The sequence below is a fragment of the Ptychodera flava genome, chromosome 2 (assembly GCF_041260155.1).
Source record: "Ptychodera flava strain L36383 chromosome 2, AS_Pfla_20210202, whole genome shotgun sequence".
Lineage (NCBI taxonomy): Eukaryota > Metazoa > Hemichordata > Enteropneusta > Ptychoderidae > Ptychodera > Ptychodera flava.
In genome coordinates this window covers 35,269,403-35,287,985 of record NC_091929.1, presented here as the reverse complement: position 1 = coordinate 35,287,985, position 18,583 = coordinate 35,269,403, and the positions used below count along the sequence as shown (strand labels likewise).

The 18,583-nt window shown below is 36.4% G+C and overlaps 1 protein-coding gene across 1 annotated transcript; it reads left to right on the top strand.

Moving 5' to 3' along the window:
* The first annotated feature begins 426 nt into the window (after positions 1–426).
* Positions 427–16,179, top strand: LOC139119717 (uncharacterized). Its single transcript, XM_070683586.1, has 7 exons — positions 427–562; positions 2,450–2,714; positions 3,592–3,648; positions 5,123–5,299; positions 7,633–7,758; positions 9,978–10,071; positions 11,104–16,179. The coding sequence occupies exons 2-7, from the start codon at positions 2,484–2,486 to the stop codon at positions 11,388–11,390; spliced, it is 972 nt and encodes a 323-aa protein (XP_070539687.1). The 5' UTR covers positions 427–562; positions 2,450–2,483; the 3' UTR covers positions 11,391–16,179.
* The last annotated feature ends 2,404 nt before the right edge of the window (positions 16,180–18,583 follow it).

The window sequence follows — 18,583 nt, the reverse complement described above, 5'->3', positions numbered from 1 at the left end:
TATATGATAATTTTTTTCTTGCGGGGGGGGGGGGGGGGGGGGGCTTGAACAATTTTGATCACAAAGACGGGGGTTTCTTGAAAATTTTTTGAGGATATGAGGGGATCCTACAAAAATATAATATTTCAATAGCGAATCCTTCAGCCCTATAGTATCCGACCAAATTCCTGGGTTCTATCGTCGGCAGCGCCCTCAAGTTTTGCTTTCGTTTACTCGAATAGTTGTATCACGACCCTCGTGACGACACGGTGGATATTTAAAACTATACTAAAACTCAAATTTCGAAAACGAAGCGGCATCCTGCTTATTTATGAGTGTTCGTAATGATGTAGTTTTACGATTAAAAACAAATCAAGAAGAGAATAGAAAGTTAGTCTTTTACTGATGACCTATAACCTCTTGACGTCACTTCCAGTAGAAAGCTCACTGCATATCTGACATCGCCACGGCTGCTATTCACATCTGCGTCCCTTAAAGCGATTCACAAGCGATCGCTCACAGTGGTCGCTCTGCGTGAAAACAAGAAGCCCTCCGACGGAAAAAAGACCTTTGTGTACCCTAGGTATGTACATACGCTGCGAAATATTTGGCTTATTCATTTACGAAGTATATTCGGCATAACCGCACAACAACAACACGTATACGGTACAACATTCACTGACGACATTTGCAATGTCTTTTGTAGGACTGTGTTTTGCCCTATTGTGATCACACAGCGGACAAATAGGGTCACACCCAAGTGTTACATGTACGTCGCTTTCATTAATCAGGTTGACAGCTTTCCAACTCGATCGTACCGATATCGAATGGCCACAGTATGATCGTGGCGGTTGCCTCAATGCTATGATGTATGATTAAACCCGAGAAAACGTCAAGAGAATCAGGTCACAACACAACTGTCAATAACAGTACAACCGTCCACAGGCGCTCAGCTCTCAAAAGCGCAAATGACATGTCGAAAGGCCGCCAGCGTGACCACAATTCATTTTCTGCGTTCACAGTGCCAAGCACAGGCTTGTTGATATTACAAATTTCGAACCAGTATAACATTTTTAGAAGATACATGTATTAACGATGTCGATTGGTGTCCATTTCATCAGGATAAAATAAACATTGGATTGCTGTGCAACGTCATTAACTAGGCGCCCCCAGTGTCTATGGAAGTAAGCTTAGAGGGGGTTTTGTTTATAACACCACAGATTCTAGGGATACACTTTTTACTGTGAACAACACAGTACATTCGCATTAAAAGGGCATTGCATTTCCAGCCATAGAAGTGAAGATGAATAAAATTCCAACAAAGACATTAAACCCAACAAGCTGTATCTATTTTTTTTTTTGCTTTTACTTTCAAAATAAAATAAGTTTGTGAGAATGTACTAATTTAGGTATTAGTATACACTGATTATTAACTACTTGCTGAGACTGTATGTGCAATCTTGAACAAGATAAAGATTGCACTGCAATTAAATGTGTGCCCACTTATTAAATCACAGCCCCCATGCCAAAAAGCTAAAACCATGGATACCGTGAATATCGGCAGTGAAATCTTAACATAACAGAGTAGTCCAATGTAATGCATAGGGATGAATGTGCCCAACTGTGACATTGTATGTTCTGTTTCCTTTGTAATATTACCAATTTTTGAAAATAGTGGGAAATCAAAATGACTGTAACAATTCGAATTTACTTGGCAAATGATTCATAAAGGAATCACTGAATGGTTTCTTAATGCAGTAAAAGCCCATATCCCTTCAGAGGGTAGAATTCAGAGAAAACTGGGTGAGAATAGGAAGATATATTGAGGTCAACAAATTAAATTTCAAGATTTAGGCCAAGAAAAATAAAAAGTTTGTTTCTCATCCTCTCGCGCGTCAATTCGGACCCGCCGTGTCACCCTTTTTATCAGCTCGTGAGTAAATAAAATAAAAAAAATGCAAATGTAAGCGACGATAGTGCATAACACAGTGATGTATTGTAACAGATTGAGAGTCCAAATGTCTGTCTCCGAGGCAGATTCTACCATAATGTAATTGTGAACATGAACATTACGAGTTGTACGTGATGCAATATTCTGTTGGCAAGGTTATCGCAAAGAGAAAACAAAAATGTATTTGTTTTCAAAAAAAAGAAAGACTGATGAAATAGTAACATTGAAAGGGAGGGGGTCGTTGGAACTGCACGTGTGCAACTTGCCTGTTTACAAACAATGTAGTTCATGCATGATATCTAGATGCATCACGTCAACATAGCTGCAACATTTAAATTTTACGATATTCATTGTTAAAAAACATGTTTTAACTTTCATTAATTGCCTACATACGCTAGATACAGTGTTTACATTGGTCATAGGGGTCCCTGGCAACCTTTGAGCACAGTTCTGACGACCCACTCTCTTAAGGATACAGCTTTATTTTTCTATAAATAAACACATGATCTTGACTTTCAGGTCTCCAAATAGACCATCACCAGCAAAGAGGAAAATGCAGCCGGTGGTAGTTCAAGCTGTCCCAGGACAGCAACAACAACAACCTCAACAGCCACAGCGCACCCGTCGCGAAATCATCCAAGACAGGTATGCCGCCAAAGTAGCTGCTGGCTTTGGAATCGTAATAATCATCTCGGGAGGGCTTGTGTTGATATTTGGTGTGGCAACCATTGTGTTACAGTGCCAACTCCACCAAGTAGGAAGTCCATTCTTTTGTGGAGTTCTGGTAAGTATTTCACCATAAAATCAGTCCAATGTGTTACAGCAAACAAATCATTTTCAGATCCTTTAGCCAGTTGTATCCCAGACACCATACACACACTAATTAGTAGATTGTATCTGTAATGTACACATATTCTTTCCCTTCAACTCTTTTGGAGTTTCTGTTCATCATCTTGGCTTGTGTTACTGTAGCCGTCATTTTTCATAATCACTTTTCTTTCAAAGTGTTTAAGCTATTGGAATGCATTTAATATCTCCGAAATATGTTTGATTACCCAAAATTTTGTCACTCAGGTCACATGTTTGAATGTCATTTGACCTCTAATCCAATAATTTACATAATTGAGTGTGTAAATTGTTGTTATTGTTTATTAATTAAGCATTACTTAATTACCCTCCAACCCCTGCCATGTAATACACAACCCACTCATCAACATTTAACCCTTTCACCACCATGGTTTGATCCAAATCCATTGTTTGCTATGGGACAGTTGGACTTCAAGAGAGGGAAATGGGGGTGAGGGATTTAAATGTGATTTCCAACTGCATACTTCACAAATCCTTCAGGTTGGTAAGTACTGCAAACTACAGAAGTGGTCATAAAAGGCACTGATACATGAACTCAGGCTTCTGTGGCTGATTTGCATTTTGGCCACATCAAATCAAAAAGTACTGTCCCTGAATTAATTTTGTGATTCTTCTAATCAATAAATATGCAGTAGTGCTTTTGAAAAATCAGAGCCACATATTAAATCTTTCAGTGGCACATACAAAACACTGATTTCATGAAATCTGCCATTTCGGATGTTACTTTAGACCTTGACAGAATTGTGCATTGTTATTTAAATTTGCAATTTGTCATCGATGATATTTTTTTACAGTTTGTCGTGACTGGATGTGTGTGCCTGATGTCATCATACAAACGCACTCAAGGCTATGTGAGTAAAAAAATCAAGTATTTCTCATGGCCATTGCCATTTCCGACAAATATTTTCTTATTATGCACTGACCACCTTTTTAAGACTCATTTATACAAGAATGAAACCAGACAGTCCTTTAGAGTGTTGCTAGCTGTAAATGATCTTCCTTTCTTTCAACACAACTGACCGAAGGTCATTTATGTTATTGTGGTGACCATTGATCATGTCGGAGAGTAAGCATTTTGCTAGAAAACAACAAAAAGTCAAAATTGCTGAACAGACTGTGTTAATATTTGGTACAGATGTTTAGACAGTGGTGAAGGTTCCAAGTTGTTAAAATAGACCGAACAGAGCAGTGGTAAGAAAAATGCTCGATAAATGCAGGATGCAAGGAATTGAACTAATATCAACTTTTATTGACAAAATTGATAAAAAAACATGTATTTCATGTTTTAGATTTCTTACAAGTCTCATGACCTCTGCATTTGTCACCTGACTTAAGTCACATGACTAGCTTCTGAACCTGTTTTCATGTGCATAGATTTATTGTAGGACCAGATTGTTTTATTTACCAGTAGTTGTAAGGACGTGCAATGTTGTTATATCATGGTTTATGAGCATGGAAATGTGATTTTTTAGTTTGTACATGTACTTTTAGCTCTTTATGTAGTGTATGACATCATTGTACTGTATTTTACAGTGAGTGGTTAGCGTTGAACCGTTGGCAATGCGAGAACTACCGGTAGACATACTAAATTTAGGAGTTGTGAACACTGTCAGCTGTAATTATCGTCTGGGCAGTAACAAAGAAATCAACTCTGTGAAAGTTGAAACATTGTCTGGAAGGAGGTCAGATGTGTAGTCAAAACAACACCTCACATCAACACACATTCCGCTCAGAACGTATCGTTTGCGTGTTCTTTGTGAGGATCTAGCGGTGATGTTTTGACTACATCTGACCTCCTTCCAGACAATATTTCAATTCTTGCAGAGTTGATTTCTTTGTTATTGACTGATATTACTGCTGGAAGATAGTTACACCTGACAGTGTTGGCAACTCCCAAATTTAGACTGTAGACAGTATGTGTAGTTTCCATACTGCTTAAGGTTCAACTCAAAACACTGTATCTGTACCATGTTTTTACTGGTATGTCTTTATACTGTTAAATATGTCTGACAACTGCAAACAGTTATGAAAGCTTGGTAAGATTGAGAGCATATGCATATTGTGGGTTGATAATTTGAATTTTCGTGAAATAGCATGCTGGTCCTAAAATTATGCAAATGAAGCTAAAATGCAGACATGATCAAAATTCAAATAATTTTGGATCTTTGTGTTGCAAGTTTTGCAGTATTCATCATGAGTTAAAACAAAAGCCAAGAAAGCAAAAAAGACTTTCATTTCTACTGGTTGTGCATCTTCCAAGAAGTCAACTAAATGATGACACAATAACAAATCTATCTTTCTGTTTTTTTCTCTTGACAATTACAGATAGTTGCGTCTATGGTATTCTGCATCATAGCAGCCACCCTTGCCATCTTCTGGTTAATGATCATAGAGAGCGTTGCAGTTGCTCTTGAAGAAAGTTATTATTACTATGATTACAATAATTACGACTGTTACGATCCAAATTCCTATCAGTATGATCCGAATTGTGATTCTATCATAGTAAGTCAACATATTGCACATTTTTATCATAGTTATATTGGTTTTAGAAATCGATTCAAAATAGCAATGCGGGCTAATATTCAGTGTTTTTAACAGACTTTAGGGAGAGTTATAACCAAATGAACTTGTCTCACAAAAATAACACCTTGTCTGAATCCAGCATGTCACAGATTACTGACATATACTACCTAGATCATAGACAATGTCATATATCCATGCCTATCCCTATCCCTAGCACTGGCCACAATGGGTGGTCGGGAATTATTCAAGGGCATAACTGCTCTGATATATCACATACTATAAAGATACAGTTTTTTCAACACAAAAGATTTTATTCTATCAACATCTTTACATGGTTCTCAGTCACTTACTCCCTGAAGATTCACACATAGCACTCTTGTCCTCGCCAAATTTTTCGGGTGGGAAAACTGCATGATGGATAATTGTCTTGATCCTCCTTACGTGCTCTAGTGGAAACTGTAACTTTTGCAGCCACTTGACAAAGAAAAATACCACGCATCAAAAGAATGACACAAATAGCCTGTCACATTTGAATGAAGCCGAGTTACACAGCATTCAAACATGTCCGTATGACTCAAGTCTCTCTGACATTATGAAGCTTCCTATAAATAGTACAAGTGTCATTGAATAAATGAGATACTCAGTACCTGTCCTAATTTCCTGTTTATGACGCCAATCATACGCTATAATTTGACCCTTTCACTGTCATGGTTCGGCTCACACCCATACATGTAGTTATCAATACTGACCTGTTTATAGAGAGTTGAGGGTGGATAGGTTATCATAGTAAGATGACAGCGACACTTGATTGTGAAAGGGGCTTGAAATCAAGCAATTTGATATATGAAGTCTGATACATGCAGCGTTAGTTTAAATAAAAGTTTATGAACTGGATAAAAGGATAACTGGTGACCATACCAAATTGGGTGTAATTGCACGACAAAAAAGTTACAAATTAATTAATAGGTGTATCTTCATAGGAAATATAATGCATAGCAACCACAGCACAGATTTAAGATTGCAAAGCAATAAAATAACTTGTGCAAATTGTTGTACGGTACTGGTGTCGTTGACTCATTTTCACCTTTGACTCCTCTCTCTCAATGCCTGTACACAAACAAAAATGTCAAAATGAATACAATTTCTGTTTAAATTTTGGTCAAATGACCACATTATATTGATCCCATTTCAAAGGAATGCTTGTATAGAATATTGAATAAATGTTCATTCAATGAAATAGTAGTGTATTTATAATTTGTATACGATCGTATGCAATATAGGTAATTACATTTTGATATTACAACTCTTAGGCCCGAAAAATGGTTTTGGATTTCGTCCTTACCCCTTTCAAACTAGATAGCTGCATCAATTTACATTTCAAGTTGGCTTGAAAAAAATTGAGAATATTACTGGGCTGTGTGTATCAAGGATATCATTTATGTACTATATGGTTCTGAACTGGGGATGTTTGTCATCTCTTTTCTGCATTTCAGAATGACTGCAGCGTGTAAACATTTTGTGTTTGTTTGACTATCAGCACTCCGATCGTGGGAGCTTTACCAAAAAGGGAAAATAAGGAAATATGTCACTGCATCCTTTCTCATAAGAGATCTGGGATGAGAAATAATTCTATTTCTATCTAGTTACATTACATTTAGACATTTGCTGCTATTTGATTGAGTTTGGACAGTAGCTAATTTATAACAGTAAGCATACATGAAGTATAAAAATTGCAAGTCTCAAATCCTTTTTGACAAATTTTATGATAATAAAACTTACAGAAGAAGAAAATACATGAAGAAATAGATTAACTGACCTCTTTTAATTTCTAATTCAATTGCCTGAAATTTCTGGAGCCATAATTAAGGTGGTATGTGCCTAGAAAGTGAAAGACTTTAACATTTTTGCTCAAACTTTCCTCAATGAAAAGACATAAAATTTTGCTCAAATTTTCCTCAATGGAACTTTCAACTCTCCTGTTACCAAGTCAAGAATTAAAACCAGGGTTCAACATGCAAAGTTTGGTGCTAGTGACACAAATTTACCGGACAGTTACCAATATTTTAAATTTTAAAATCGCTGCCATCCATCTATGGGAAAAAATAAAATTTTTGATCACTGAAAAACTAAATTGGAGAACATTTTTCCACGGTCCCACCACTTGTTGAGGGACCCTGATTTTTCTTTATCCACAAGTGTACCGGTACTTGTGATGTCATTTTTGACAATTTAATTCTGGTTCTGACTACAATTCAAATGTAAACAGCTCAAGCTCACTTTCACTGACAGTATTTTGTTCTTTTTTGTCGTAGAGTCGACGAAGAGCCATTGGTGGTGTATTAATCGGCCTATCTCTTCTTGTTGCCATACTGGCCACCATCTTTGCGCCGTTTACCTGTTATGCAGTCTGTTGTGTAACGCCCCGCCCTACACCCGTGGTAAGTTTATTCATTGTTTATTCAGTGACTGATTGTCATATATGACGTTGACCCTAAAATGGGCAAAGTTCCAGATTTTTGACGTATATGGCCCTAACAAGGATACAGCAAAAGACATTAATGCATCCTTTGCCGTATTTTTTTAATTATCATATTATTTTATTTTTTACATTTATGACTATTACATAGATTAGGCTGAGGGGCAATTATTCTCATTCAATATAATGACAATTTTCTTCTTAGAAAATCCTTGCATGCCAGTATGGCATAAAACCTAGTGCTGGCTTCTGACCGTCTGTTCAACTCCTTGTACATGAGTGAGAGAGGGATTTATCCTTGTAATCTTCAAATGGGTCTTTTGAAAAAATGAATCCTTAGAGACCTGTTTGATGTGCCTGGAAATGGTCAAACTTACCAAGTTGTCATACCGTCTGGCTTTTTTAATCTTCAAAATCCTGTTGTTCATGATATGCAGATACATGGATACAGGACAATGTAAGAGTATACTGGACAATGGCGTTATTGTGCAAAATCCAATACGTCAGGGACAATACCGTTCATGTATCAAAGCATGCGATGTATGAGGACTTAAATTGTGGTATATTGCGAATAACCTTATTACTATACATCTTAAGTCAAATTTTACAATAAAGCATTACAATACAATATAGTGTTTGCAGATTGGCCTGTAATGCATTGCATCAAATGATCACACGCAGACTATGAAAAGCGTGCATGGCACATCCACTCAACGTAAAGAATTAAAATGCAATGATTGCTGTGCAGTGCACATACAGAAATTGTAGTTCAGCAGGCTTATTTCACATAATGCAAAGCTTTTGGCCTGGCCATTGTTTACTGCATAACTTAGTTCAGGTTGGATGTATTTTTATTAAACAGTGAAATCTTACCACCTTGTTTTCTGATTGTTTACATAAACCTGTGAGTGTGAGGTTAAGGGTCAAATAGCCTCCAAAACCTCTGAAAGTTGATAGACTTGGCACAAGTGTTATTGTTTTCCCTATCAAGTAATACAAAAACTTACTTTGATGAAAAAAATTGGTTACAGATTTATAGGTGTATAGTAATGTAGGTTATTGCTGTTTTATTTGAAGAGTTACATTTTGTAGATTAGAATATCATATGAAGACTCAAAAAAGTTTGTAAAGAGCCGGGGAAGTTTTGTAGGAATTTGTTAAGATATACTAAAAAATGAGAATAACATTAAATAGAACTTAAGTTGATGATATAATTGAATGTGATAACCAGCTGTCACATATCACATGCTTTGGGCGAAAATAAGAACATCTCTAGTAAACCAATTTAGAGTTTGAATTGGTGTGTGCGTAAAAATTTTACTTTTGACATTTTTTAGGTAGCATGCACCAGGGGAACAGATTTTTAGACTCAAATTTTCCAATACTTTTCCGGTATGCTGCTTGTAAAGGCATATTTTTAAGCTCGCGTGGAAAAGAACGTTTTGGCGTCTTAGTTTTGTGAAAATCAAAAAATTAATTTTCCCCCATAAAGTTAACACATGGACTGTAGCCATTTTGAATTTCAAATTTATTTGAATAATTGGTAAATTTGTTTCTCAAGTAGCGAAATATGCACAGTGACCCCTGATTATTATTCTTGATTTGGTAAGAGAATGGTTTCTTACAGAAATTTTGAGCAAACATTAAATATTTCAGTTCAGGACTCATAAAAACAAGTGTGTTGATTAAAGAGAAAATCAGATGAGCTTACATTTGCAGATTAAACCAACATTAGTTCACTATCCAGTTATCCCAAATTAGTTCCAATCGTTTTCTTATAGAATTTTAAAAAACTGTCAAAATTTTGTAATTGCTTTGTCCCTGGTATACATATGTGCATATGTTGTACGCATGTGGATGCATGAAATCCACAGTGCATGACCACTGTAGCAAATGTAGCAGATTATCAAAAGTTCTTATAATTTACATATTTTGAAAGAAAATTAAGCAAAATAACCCTGAGTCATACAGGCAAGTGCAGCCTGCGGAAAAGGTTGCCCTAAGCCACTGGCAGTACTTGGTAAAACAATGCATAAACAATATTTTTACTGCCAATGGAAGCACTTCAACATCAAAACTAATGAACTTCGTTCTGTTTTAATCAACCCATCACCCTCTTTCCCTTAGCATGGCAGTTAAGGATGGTTATTAAAATTACAGATTTTATACATTCACTTTCAGATGTATTATGTGGCCTCACAGCCTGGCTCTGCACCGGTACCAGCCGGCCAGGTCCTCATGGTACCAGCCGGAAGTCAAATCCCACAAGGCGTCGGTAAGAACAAAACATTATTAAGTGTTAATTCTTTAATAATAACACCCATACCTGTACATATACCTTACTTCATTGTTAGTCACATAAAATGACATGGCACGTTGACTTGAACCTTATCAACACACATTCACCATTAGACTAGCATTAGATGGTAACTGTTCTTCATGATTACGTAAAACAAAATATTTCAAATTTACTAAAGTTAAAAGGGAGCAAAAATTTCAAATTTTAATAACAAACATGAAATTTTACCTGCGTCCATATAAGTAGAGAAACTTTAGGCCAGAAGCATTAAGGCATACCAAATTAGGCCAAAAATTCAGATGCGTTTCTAGTCTTTGCATGCATTACTTCAAATCCCCTTCACATTGTGTCTTTTTACCTTTTTTCCTCTTTTTTTAGTATTTAAAAATAACCTTCAAACAGTTTTCTTGATCAAACAGCAATGAAAAAAACTGATTCACAATGTAGTACTTGAAAAAAAGCAACATAAAGCTGCAATCTCTTTGTACCTTTTCCATATTAAAAGGGAAGAGAAAAGTATTTTGCAGTCTGTATAAAATAAATATGTTATTCTCTTACCTTAGTGGTTGGCAAATCAATGTAGTCAATGATGAGTGTGTAACTGTCTCCATGGAATTGTGGGTGAACAATTTAAAGTAGTTTGCACCTCGTAATTGAAAGACATACTTCTTGCTCAAATTTCCTTCAAGCCAACTTTCAACCGTTCTCTTTTCAAAATCAAGAATAAAAATCAGGTTTCACCATGCAAATTTTTATGTTTGAGAAACAAATTACCCAATATTTAATGATAGTTAAAATTCGAAATGGCCGCGATTCCTGTTTTATATCCATTGGGAAAATAAAATTCCCTATTTTCACGCAAATAAGCAGGTGACAATATTACTTGGCCCATGAGCTTCAAAATGAGCCCCCACAAGTGGTAGGCCAAAAGAATATCGTAAAAATATTGAGAATCCAACTATCTGTCCAACTTCACATTCTTCTTCTGTGTATATTCCTGTTTTACAGCACCACCAAGTGGACAAGTAGTGCAGGCAGTGCCGTACTACTCACCGCCCCAACCAGCCTATCCTGGTCAAGCATACCCACAGCAACAACAGCAATATCCTAAACAGGTACATGTCACTCCCGCTGTGCCTCAGTCACAAGCGACTGCCCCACAACCACCAGCACAAGGAGATCTCTACACTTCGGCCAGTCCACCTCCTAGCTACTACTCAAGCCTAAACGTGCAGGCAGAGGCCTCTGGAAGGAGTGAGCAACAGCCAGAGCAGACAAAATCTCCGTTGGTATAAGGCATTGGAAATCCGCTTGCCAGTAATCGATTTGTATCATCTTGTATATAGCTTGCCACACATATCTAAATTATAGTGACTGACATGTATAGCATTTACTGAATATTGCACTTATTTACTGTCACAACCTTACTCTCCGTGTCTGTATGAGCGTACTATTGTACTCTTTATTTTACAAGATGAAAAGGCTGAACTAGACTTTCAATGTACAGTGATGAAGTGTGCTGGCATATGAGTTACCAGTATGCTATTCTTCAACTTCACACATTTTCGGTCGTATTTTAATGTATATTTACACGCATCTGTTGTTGTTGTTTACAACCTAAGCTGACCAAGTTGTGGTATTTACTTTGGTGTATGCGAGCATGTGCTGTGAGAGAAATATCACAGGCTGGTGTATTGCACATTCCATTGATATTAAGTATTCATACTGATAAGATAACATCATAACCAGACTATTAAACACATTGTCACAGTGTATTATCATCATTTTTACCAAATAACAAATTTTTACCTCATTTATGATGCATAGGGTATTTAATTTATTCAGTATGGGTCATGAAGTTAAAACGGGTGGATGCTATAGAGTCATTCACACCCACTGATGTACTCATTTGCATAAATTTACATAAATTATACCCAAACTTATGTACATTTGTGCTGATTAGACCAGGCTGTGGTTATGTGATCATGTCCATAAAATGTAGTGCATACCTATGCTCAGTCATGCGCCGGCAAACCACAGCTGGGAGCCAAATTAGTTTACACCCAACTTGGTAGAGGTCTTGTGGTGTTTTAAGAACAGTTTTAAAGTTTTTTAAAATGACATATTTGAGTGATGTTTCCTCCGTACGTTTTTACCATCAAATTTATCCAAGAAAGTATATTAACTAGATATAATAAAGGCTTTTTTTCAAGGTGTTTAGCACTCAGTTGCGTAGTCGAGCATACTAGTGCTAACATCAGGGTCTACATATCTCATTGTTTATGTCTGTATTTGTCAGAGTTTGTACATGTAGTTAGTCTGTACTGTGTTTAACACAAATGCACTTGATGTGAATATTAATTACAGTTTGCTGTCACAGTGATTCTTTATAAATTCATTCCAGTTATTTACTGTCATTGTTTGATGAATATGGAATTACTAACAAATTTAATATTATAAATAAGTGTCAAGAATTTATGTTGGCATCAGATATGTCCTAGCTGACACCTAACGGTACCAATTCTACTGTCAGGATAAATTCTGTTATTTCTGTGTTTTGTGTCTGTGTAACATATATACTGGGCATACAAAATTTGTAGCGCTTTCGTCAGAAAGTACCAAGGGTTTTGGAAGAAGGTTACATGCATGTATGTTAGATTAAGTCTCTCATTGAGCTTCAAAAATAATCAGGTTGGATCACTCTATATAATAAATGCAGTCACTGTTTATTTTTAAAAAGTTAAAGCATTTTGGGAACTTGGCCCTAGGTACTGGTCCTACCTGCTGCTTTCTTGTTTTTAGCTATGGAGTATTTTGCTGAGAAAATAGAAAATTTGCTGCCTGTAAAAAAATTGCATTTATCACTCAGTCATTCAAAGAAGGCTGTCAACACTTTGTGATTAATTTGCCTTTTTGGTTTCCCAGAAATTAATCACATTATGCTGCAGTGTAACTGGAAACAGGAGATTACAGTGGCTCTTTGATTTTCATTCTTTTTGAATAGTGGCAACACAGCCAAAACCTTTTTTTTGCCATTTACACTTACAATATATATATTCGGTATTTTTTAAAGAGATAATAGCTGTATTTGCTGATAGTACTGTACAATTAGACACCTTTTAATAAATTCTTAGTTTGCTGTCCTCATTTTTTTCCTCAAATCTACCCTCCAACCAGGTTAAAAACCAAATAGAAATGAATCACCATGTCAATGTGGTACGAAAACTAATTTTCAAAAGTATTTCTTGGGCAGGATAAAAACATTATAGTTATTTTTTATTTGTAATGCCTTAATGGCTGTTTTTGTTTTTCATTATTTTGCATAACTCAGAAGGCAGACAAAGGATCTTATTAAGGGTGCTTTTTATATGTATATTTATTATTTCTTCTCTCCAAAGGATGTTTAGGTGCAATGAACTAATCATACCAACACAACACCTTGTCTTCAGTATATGAACAAGTTCTTGTTGATAAATGAAGTTTTGTATGAACTCAAGTTCAGTTGTCAACGATTAACTGAATATTACATAAAAGAGGCTGTTTTGACAAGTTGAACGAAAAGACAGATTACCGTAAAATGTATCAAAGTCACAGCTAATGGAGATTTTAGTTTTAATGTACTTTGCTGGGTCATTGAATTAGAGGTTATAAACGGCAAGCGAGGGTATTTTGTTGCGGATATAAGACCTCTGGGGTGAAAATTAGCATATTTGGCGGGAAATAATCACCGAGCAAAGCGAGGTGATTATTTCACCCAAATATGCTAATTTTCACCCCAGAGGTCTTATATCCGCAACAAAATACCCGACCGCACCATTTATAACCTCATTATAATATGCTAAAGTTAAAACAAGTGGACAATTTCATTATTTAGGGCCCAAGTTGGAACGAGAGTTCACGATCGCGGAGCGCCCAGCCAGGCTCAAATAAACTCGAAAAAAGAACGTTTCAGAACGCGCGCGCGTGCACAGTAGAATTCATAAAATACGGTTACGCAACGCATCGATATCGCGATTAGACATCGAACTTGAAGAATTTTACTCCAAAAAACGCTCATAAAACTTTAAAAAATTATGTTGTTGTTACATAGCCTCCGCTGCTTACAGAAACTCTTCATATGTTGGTTCGTCAAGCTGCACTAGACTAAAATTTAACAATCAAAATCAATCTGAAGCCATAGACTTGTTCGATATTATGGCACGTTGAGCTCTCAAGTTGGCGTTCGAAATTTGCACGAGCTCAAAAATGTTACGCGGCGCGCAGGTCTTCTTGTTGAGAATATAAACCCTGGCTCCAGCCAATCAGATTGCCGGATTCCAGCCAAGCATATTATAATAGCAACTATAACAGACATGACTTAAACGTGATTTAGCCAATGATGATGCTGTAGCTATGTGGAGAGTTTATGATTTGATACTTCACTGATGTTCATAATTGCCTTTCCATTAAGGTAGTATGCACCTCAGGGACTGAGGGCGGGATTCTCAAACTGTTACAGTACTTGTTTGATCTAGCACTTATTTGAGCTCATTTCGAAGCTCTCAGAATCAATGAAGTGTTAACTGGCTTATTTCTGTGGCAAGCGAAAATTTAATTTGTCCACCAAAGTGTTAACACGGGGATTGTGGCCACTTTGACTTTCAATTGTCATTGGGTAATTTGTTTCTCTTGTAACAAATGTTGCACGTGACCCCTGATTTTTGTTCTTGATTTCAAAAGGGTGATGGTTTAAAGTTACCATACACTAAAGTTTGAGCAAAAGTTTTCAGTTTTAAGGCGCATATTACCTTAATCTTGCTGATAGACAGAGTAGTAAAGTACTTTCATGCTTTGTAATCTTGAATTAAGAATTGTTGAGATAACTCATAATTAACCAATCGTGTTGATTCTCACGGTTAGGTCATCAAATGAAAACTGGTCATATCTTTGTAATGAATTACAGTCAATTTCAAAATAGTTTGGAATTACAACGTGCTTGGGTGATCAGAAAAACGTTTCTGGCGATAGAAAATGACACCACGTGCTTTCATTACAAACATTCTACTTCGACAAAGTTTGCAACAATTTAACCCTATACGACGTTCACTGTGCCACAGTCAACATCGTCTGTGTTGCCGCGCTTCAATTGAAAAACTCACCCGCACAATGACTGTTTGAACATTCTTCTATTGCCTTTATCGATGGAACTGCACAGAACCAATAGTTTTTTTTTTCTCGGTACAGTGTGTACGGTCGGTACAATGATTGTTGTTTGCAACACTCAGTGTGTTTTGTGAGTGAGAACAGTGGTTATTGGGTTAAATTGTTGCAAACTTTATCAAAGGAGAACGTTTGCAATGGATGCAGTTGGAGTTATTTCTATCGCCAGAAACGTTTTTCTAATCACCCTAGCACGTTACAATTCCAAGCTATTTCGAAATTCACTGTATGACCATAATCACGGTTTCTGATCCTGGATCATTGTTATCAATGGTGATTGTTGATCTGTTTACACAGAATTGAGTGTGGGCATATTAAACGCTCATGACTTGCAACTTTCTTGTAATTTCTCGACCAAAAAATATCTTCGTATTATCTGAGATTTACTTGAATTCTACCTACCATGTTACTAAATTTTAATAGCATTCATTTGTAATGAAATTGTGAAGTAAATTTAACATCGTTCTTTCATTTCAAATTTACAAGACAGAGATATTACGACTTCATAGTGGAGGATATTTAGAATTCCTTACCATATATGTTTGAGAGAAGAACACCATATTGTTCCTGTTAATATTCAATTTTTTTGCATATTTATATGGACACAGACTCTGTGGTAATATCGTCCTTCAGAAACCATTTATTCTTGGTCTTCTTCAAACTCGCACATGCTGTTCCAATCTTTGGGTAATAATACTTGTATACTATCACTCCACTAGTGTAAACACATAAACTAATTAAGTTATTTCGAAAAGTTGCAACTCATAGGGCCAGAATAACAGGTCGTCAAGACAAATTTTGACAGACTGGGATGTATGTCAAGGACAGAGCGAATGGGAATAACACGATTATTAGAATTAAAAGATAATTTGTTATAAAGCAAAACACATTTGTGTCGGCTTTCTTTTCTCTAAAAAAATCATAATTGCATAATTTTACAATTTCCAATTGTGAAAAGTATGCTGTGGCTTTTCAAAACAATGTTACCGACATACATGTAGGGTATATGAGGCATTTGCTATGTGTATACAACCAAAGATCCCCGCCCCCCTCACTGTTGGGTCACATTGGTTTCAGTGCACTCTGTGCCATAAATTAGCCTTAAGATAGAACGCGCCTCGGGGACTACACAAATTTAGACTCTCAAACTTTAACAATTCTTTTCCGATATACCACTTGTGGGTGTTTATTTTAAAGTTCCTTGTGTAAGAAAACTTTTTACTGGCTTAGTTTTTCGAAATTTCGAAGTTCGAAAATTTTATTTTTCTCCATAGAGTTAATACAGGGATGGCGGGCATTTTGAATTTTAAGTATCGGTAAATCTTGAGTAATTTGTTACCCTAAATGTACCAAAATTTGCACGGTGACCCCCGATTTTTATTCTTGGTTGATTTTGAAAGAAAATTGTTGAAAGATTCCTCAAGTAAAGTTTGAACAAAACTTTAAGTCTTTTACTTTCGTGGCGCGAACTACCTTAAATCTCTTCTACATGAACACAGGGATATTCAGAATACTACTAAGTGCCTCTTTCTTACAGAATTATCTCATACGAGCCTCAAAGTTATCGTCATATAATGTTTGTTGCATACTTTTGCAAAAATCTCATAAAATGTATTTGAGTTTGGGAGATTTCAGTTCCTTTCAAGAGATGTGATCCTAAAGATTACACAAAGTTTGATTTTGGTAGTTGTGTAATGCTCTAAGCTCGTGTATCTTCTGCATTTAATTCGCAAAAGTCTTCGAGTCCGTCAAAGTACGATGAGATTTAATAAAACATGAGTAACGCCAAAATGTCCAAGAGTACATGTAAGTATGTGTAATCGTAGCTAAACAGTAACAATCACGTCTCCATCATACGGAATCGCCTGTTGTTAATTCTCCTCAGGGCAACCAGTTTCATCCCAATTATCTCCACAGTCGTTATAGCCATTACACCTAAAATACTTGGGCCTGCATATACCATCGGGGCACTTGAAATGGTACATCCTGCATTCTATAGAAATGATAAAAACACAAATATTCCTTCCTTGTACTCATACTTCAAGCAGTGATGATAGCCAATCTTGCAACGCTGCGTTTACTCTGATTTCGAAAACCATCATGACACTGCTTATATGGCGATATTGTTTCTAATCTTGAGATCTTACGATATGGCATCTTGATATTCATATTCAGTTGTGCGTCAATAAGCAGAAGGCTAAATATCCTTCGGGTACAGCCTTTCATATGTATAAGTCAAATGTCGTTTATATCAGAAAGTCGCATTTTAGCATAGGGAATTGCACCAAAGTCCGTCACCAGGGGTAGGGGTGTCCTGGTCTCAGGACAAGGTCCTTCTTGCAATGGTTTATTTTATTTTAATACGTTTGACTATGAGATATATTGCCAATAAAGATTTATACCACCAACCTTTCTTTGCAGCTTTGGTGTCTTTGTCGTTTGTTAGCACTGGTTTTGTAACGATTTCTGTTTTCGTATTTGTCCTTTGACTGTGTTTCGTCTATAATCTGACTAGTTTGATTGCCTAATGCGCCAAAGCAAGCAAGGGTAGTAATTTAATCTATTATCTGAAGAGTTTGAGTGCCTAATTCGCCAAAGTAAGCAAGGGTAAATTACTAATCTGTGGACGCTGTAACTAGTTTATCATCGGATTAATTTTGACAAAGTCAACAACGAACGCGCCAGAAACCTTGCTTGCGCGTTCGTTGTTGACTTCGTCAAAATTAATCCGATGATAAACTACATGTAGTTACAGCGTCCACAGATTAGTAATTTACCCTTGCTTACTTTGGCAAATTAGGGACTCAAACTCTTCAGATAATAGATGCAGCATGCTGATAAAACGTTTACGCAAGATTGTCAAGGACAGTGCAAGACCAAAACACCAAAGGTTGGTAAAATAAACCTTTACTAGCAATACAACAAAACACTTACCCACCCCTGCGGACGGACACGTAGGTGACCCCCTATGATTTTAGGTATTGTGACAACCTGACTATAACAGTGACGATAACATTATACACAGCATCAACATCATCAACATGAACAACAGGAGCAGAAGTAGCAGCAGAAACAACAACAACAACAATAACAGCAACAAGCATAACAGTAAATATCTGCGATGTTAACTTTCATTAACATCGTCAAAACTTACCACAGCCAATTTCATCACTGCTGTCATAACAGTCGATATAGCCATCACAACGTGCCTTGCCATACTTATGAATACCAAGCTTGACGATTTGACCGTTATCGCACTCATAGGTAGCTATGGAAAACGTTTGAAGTG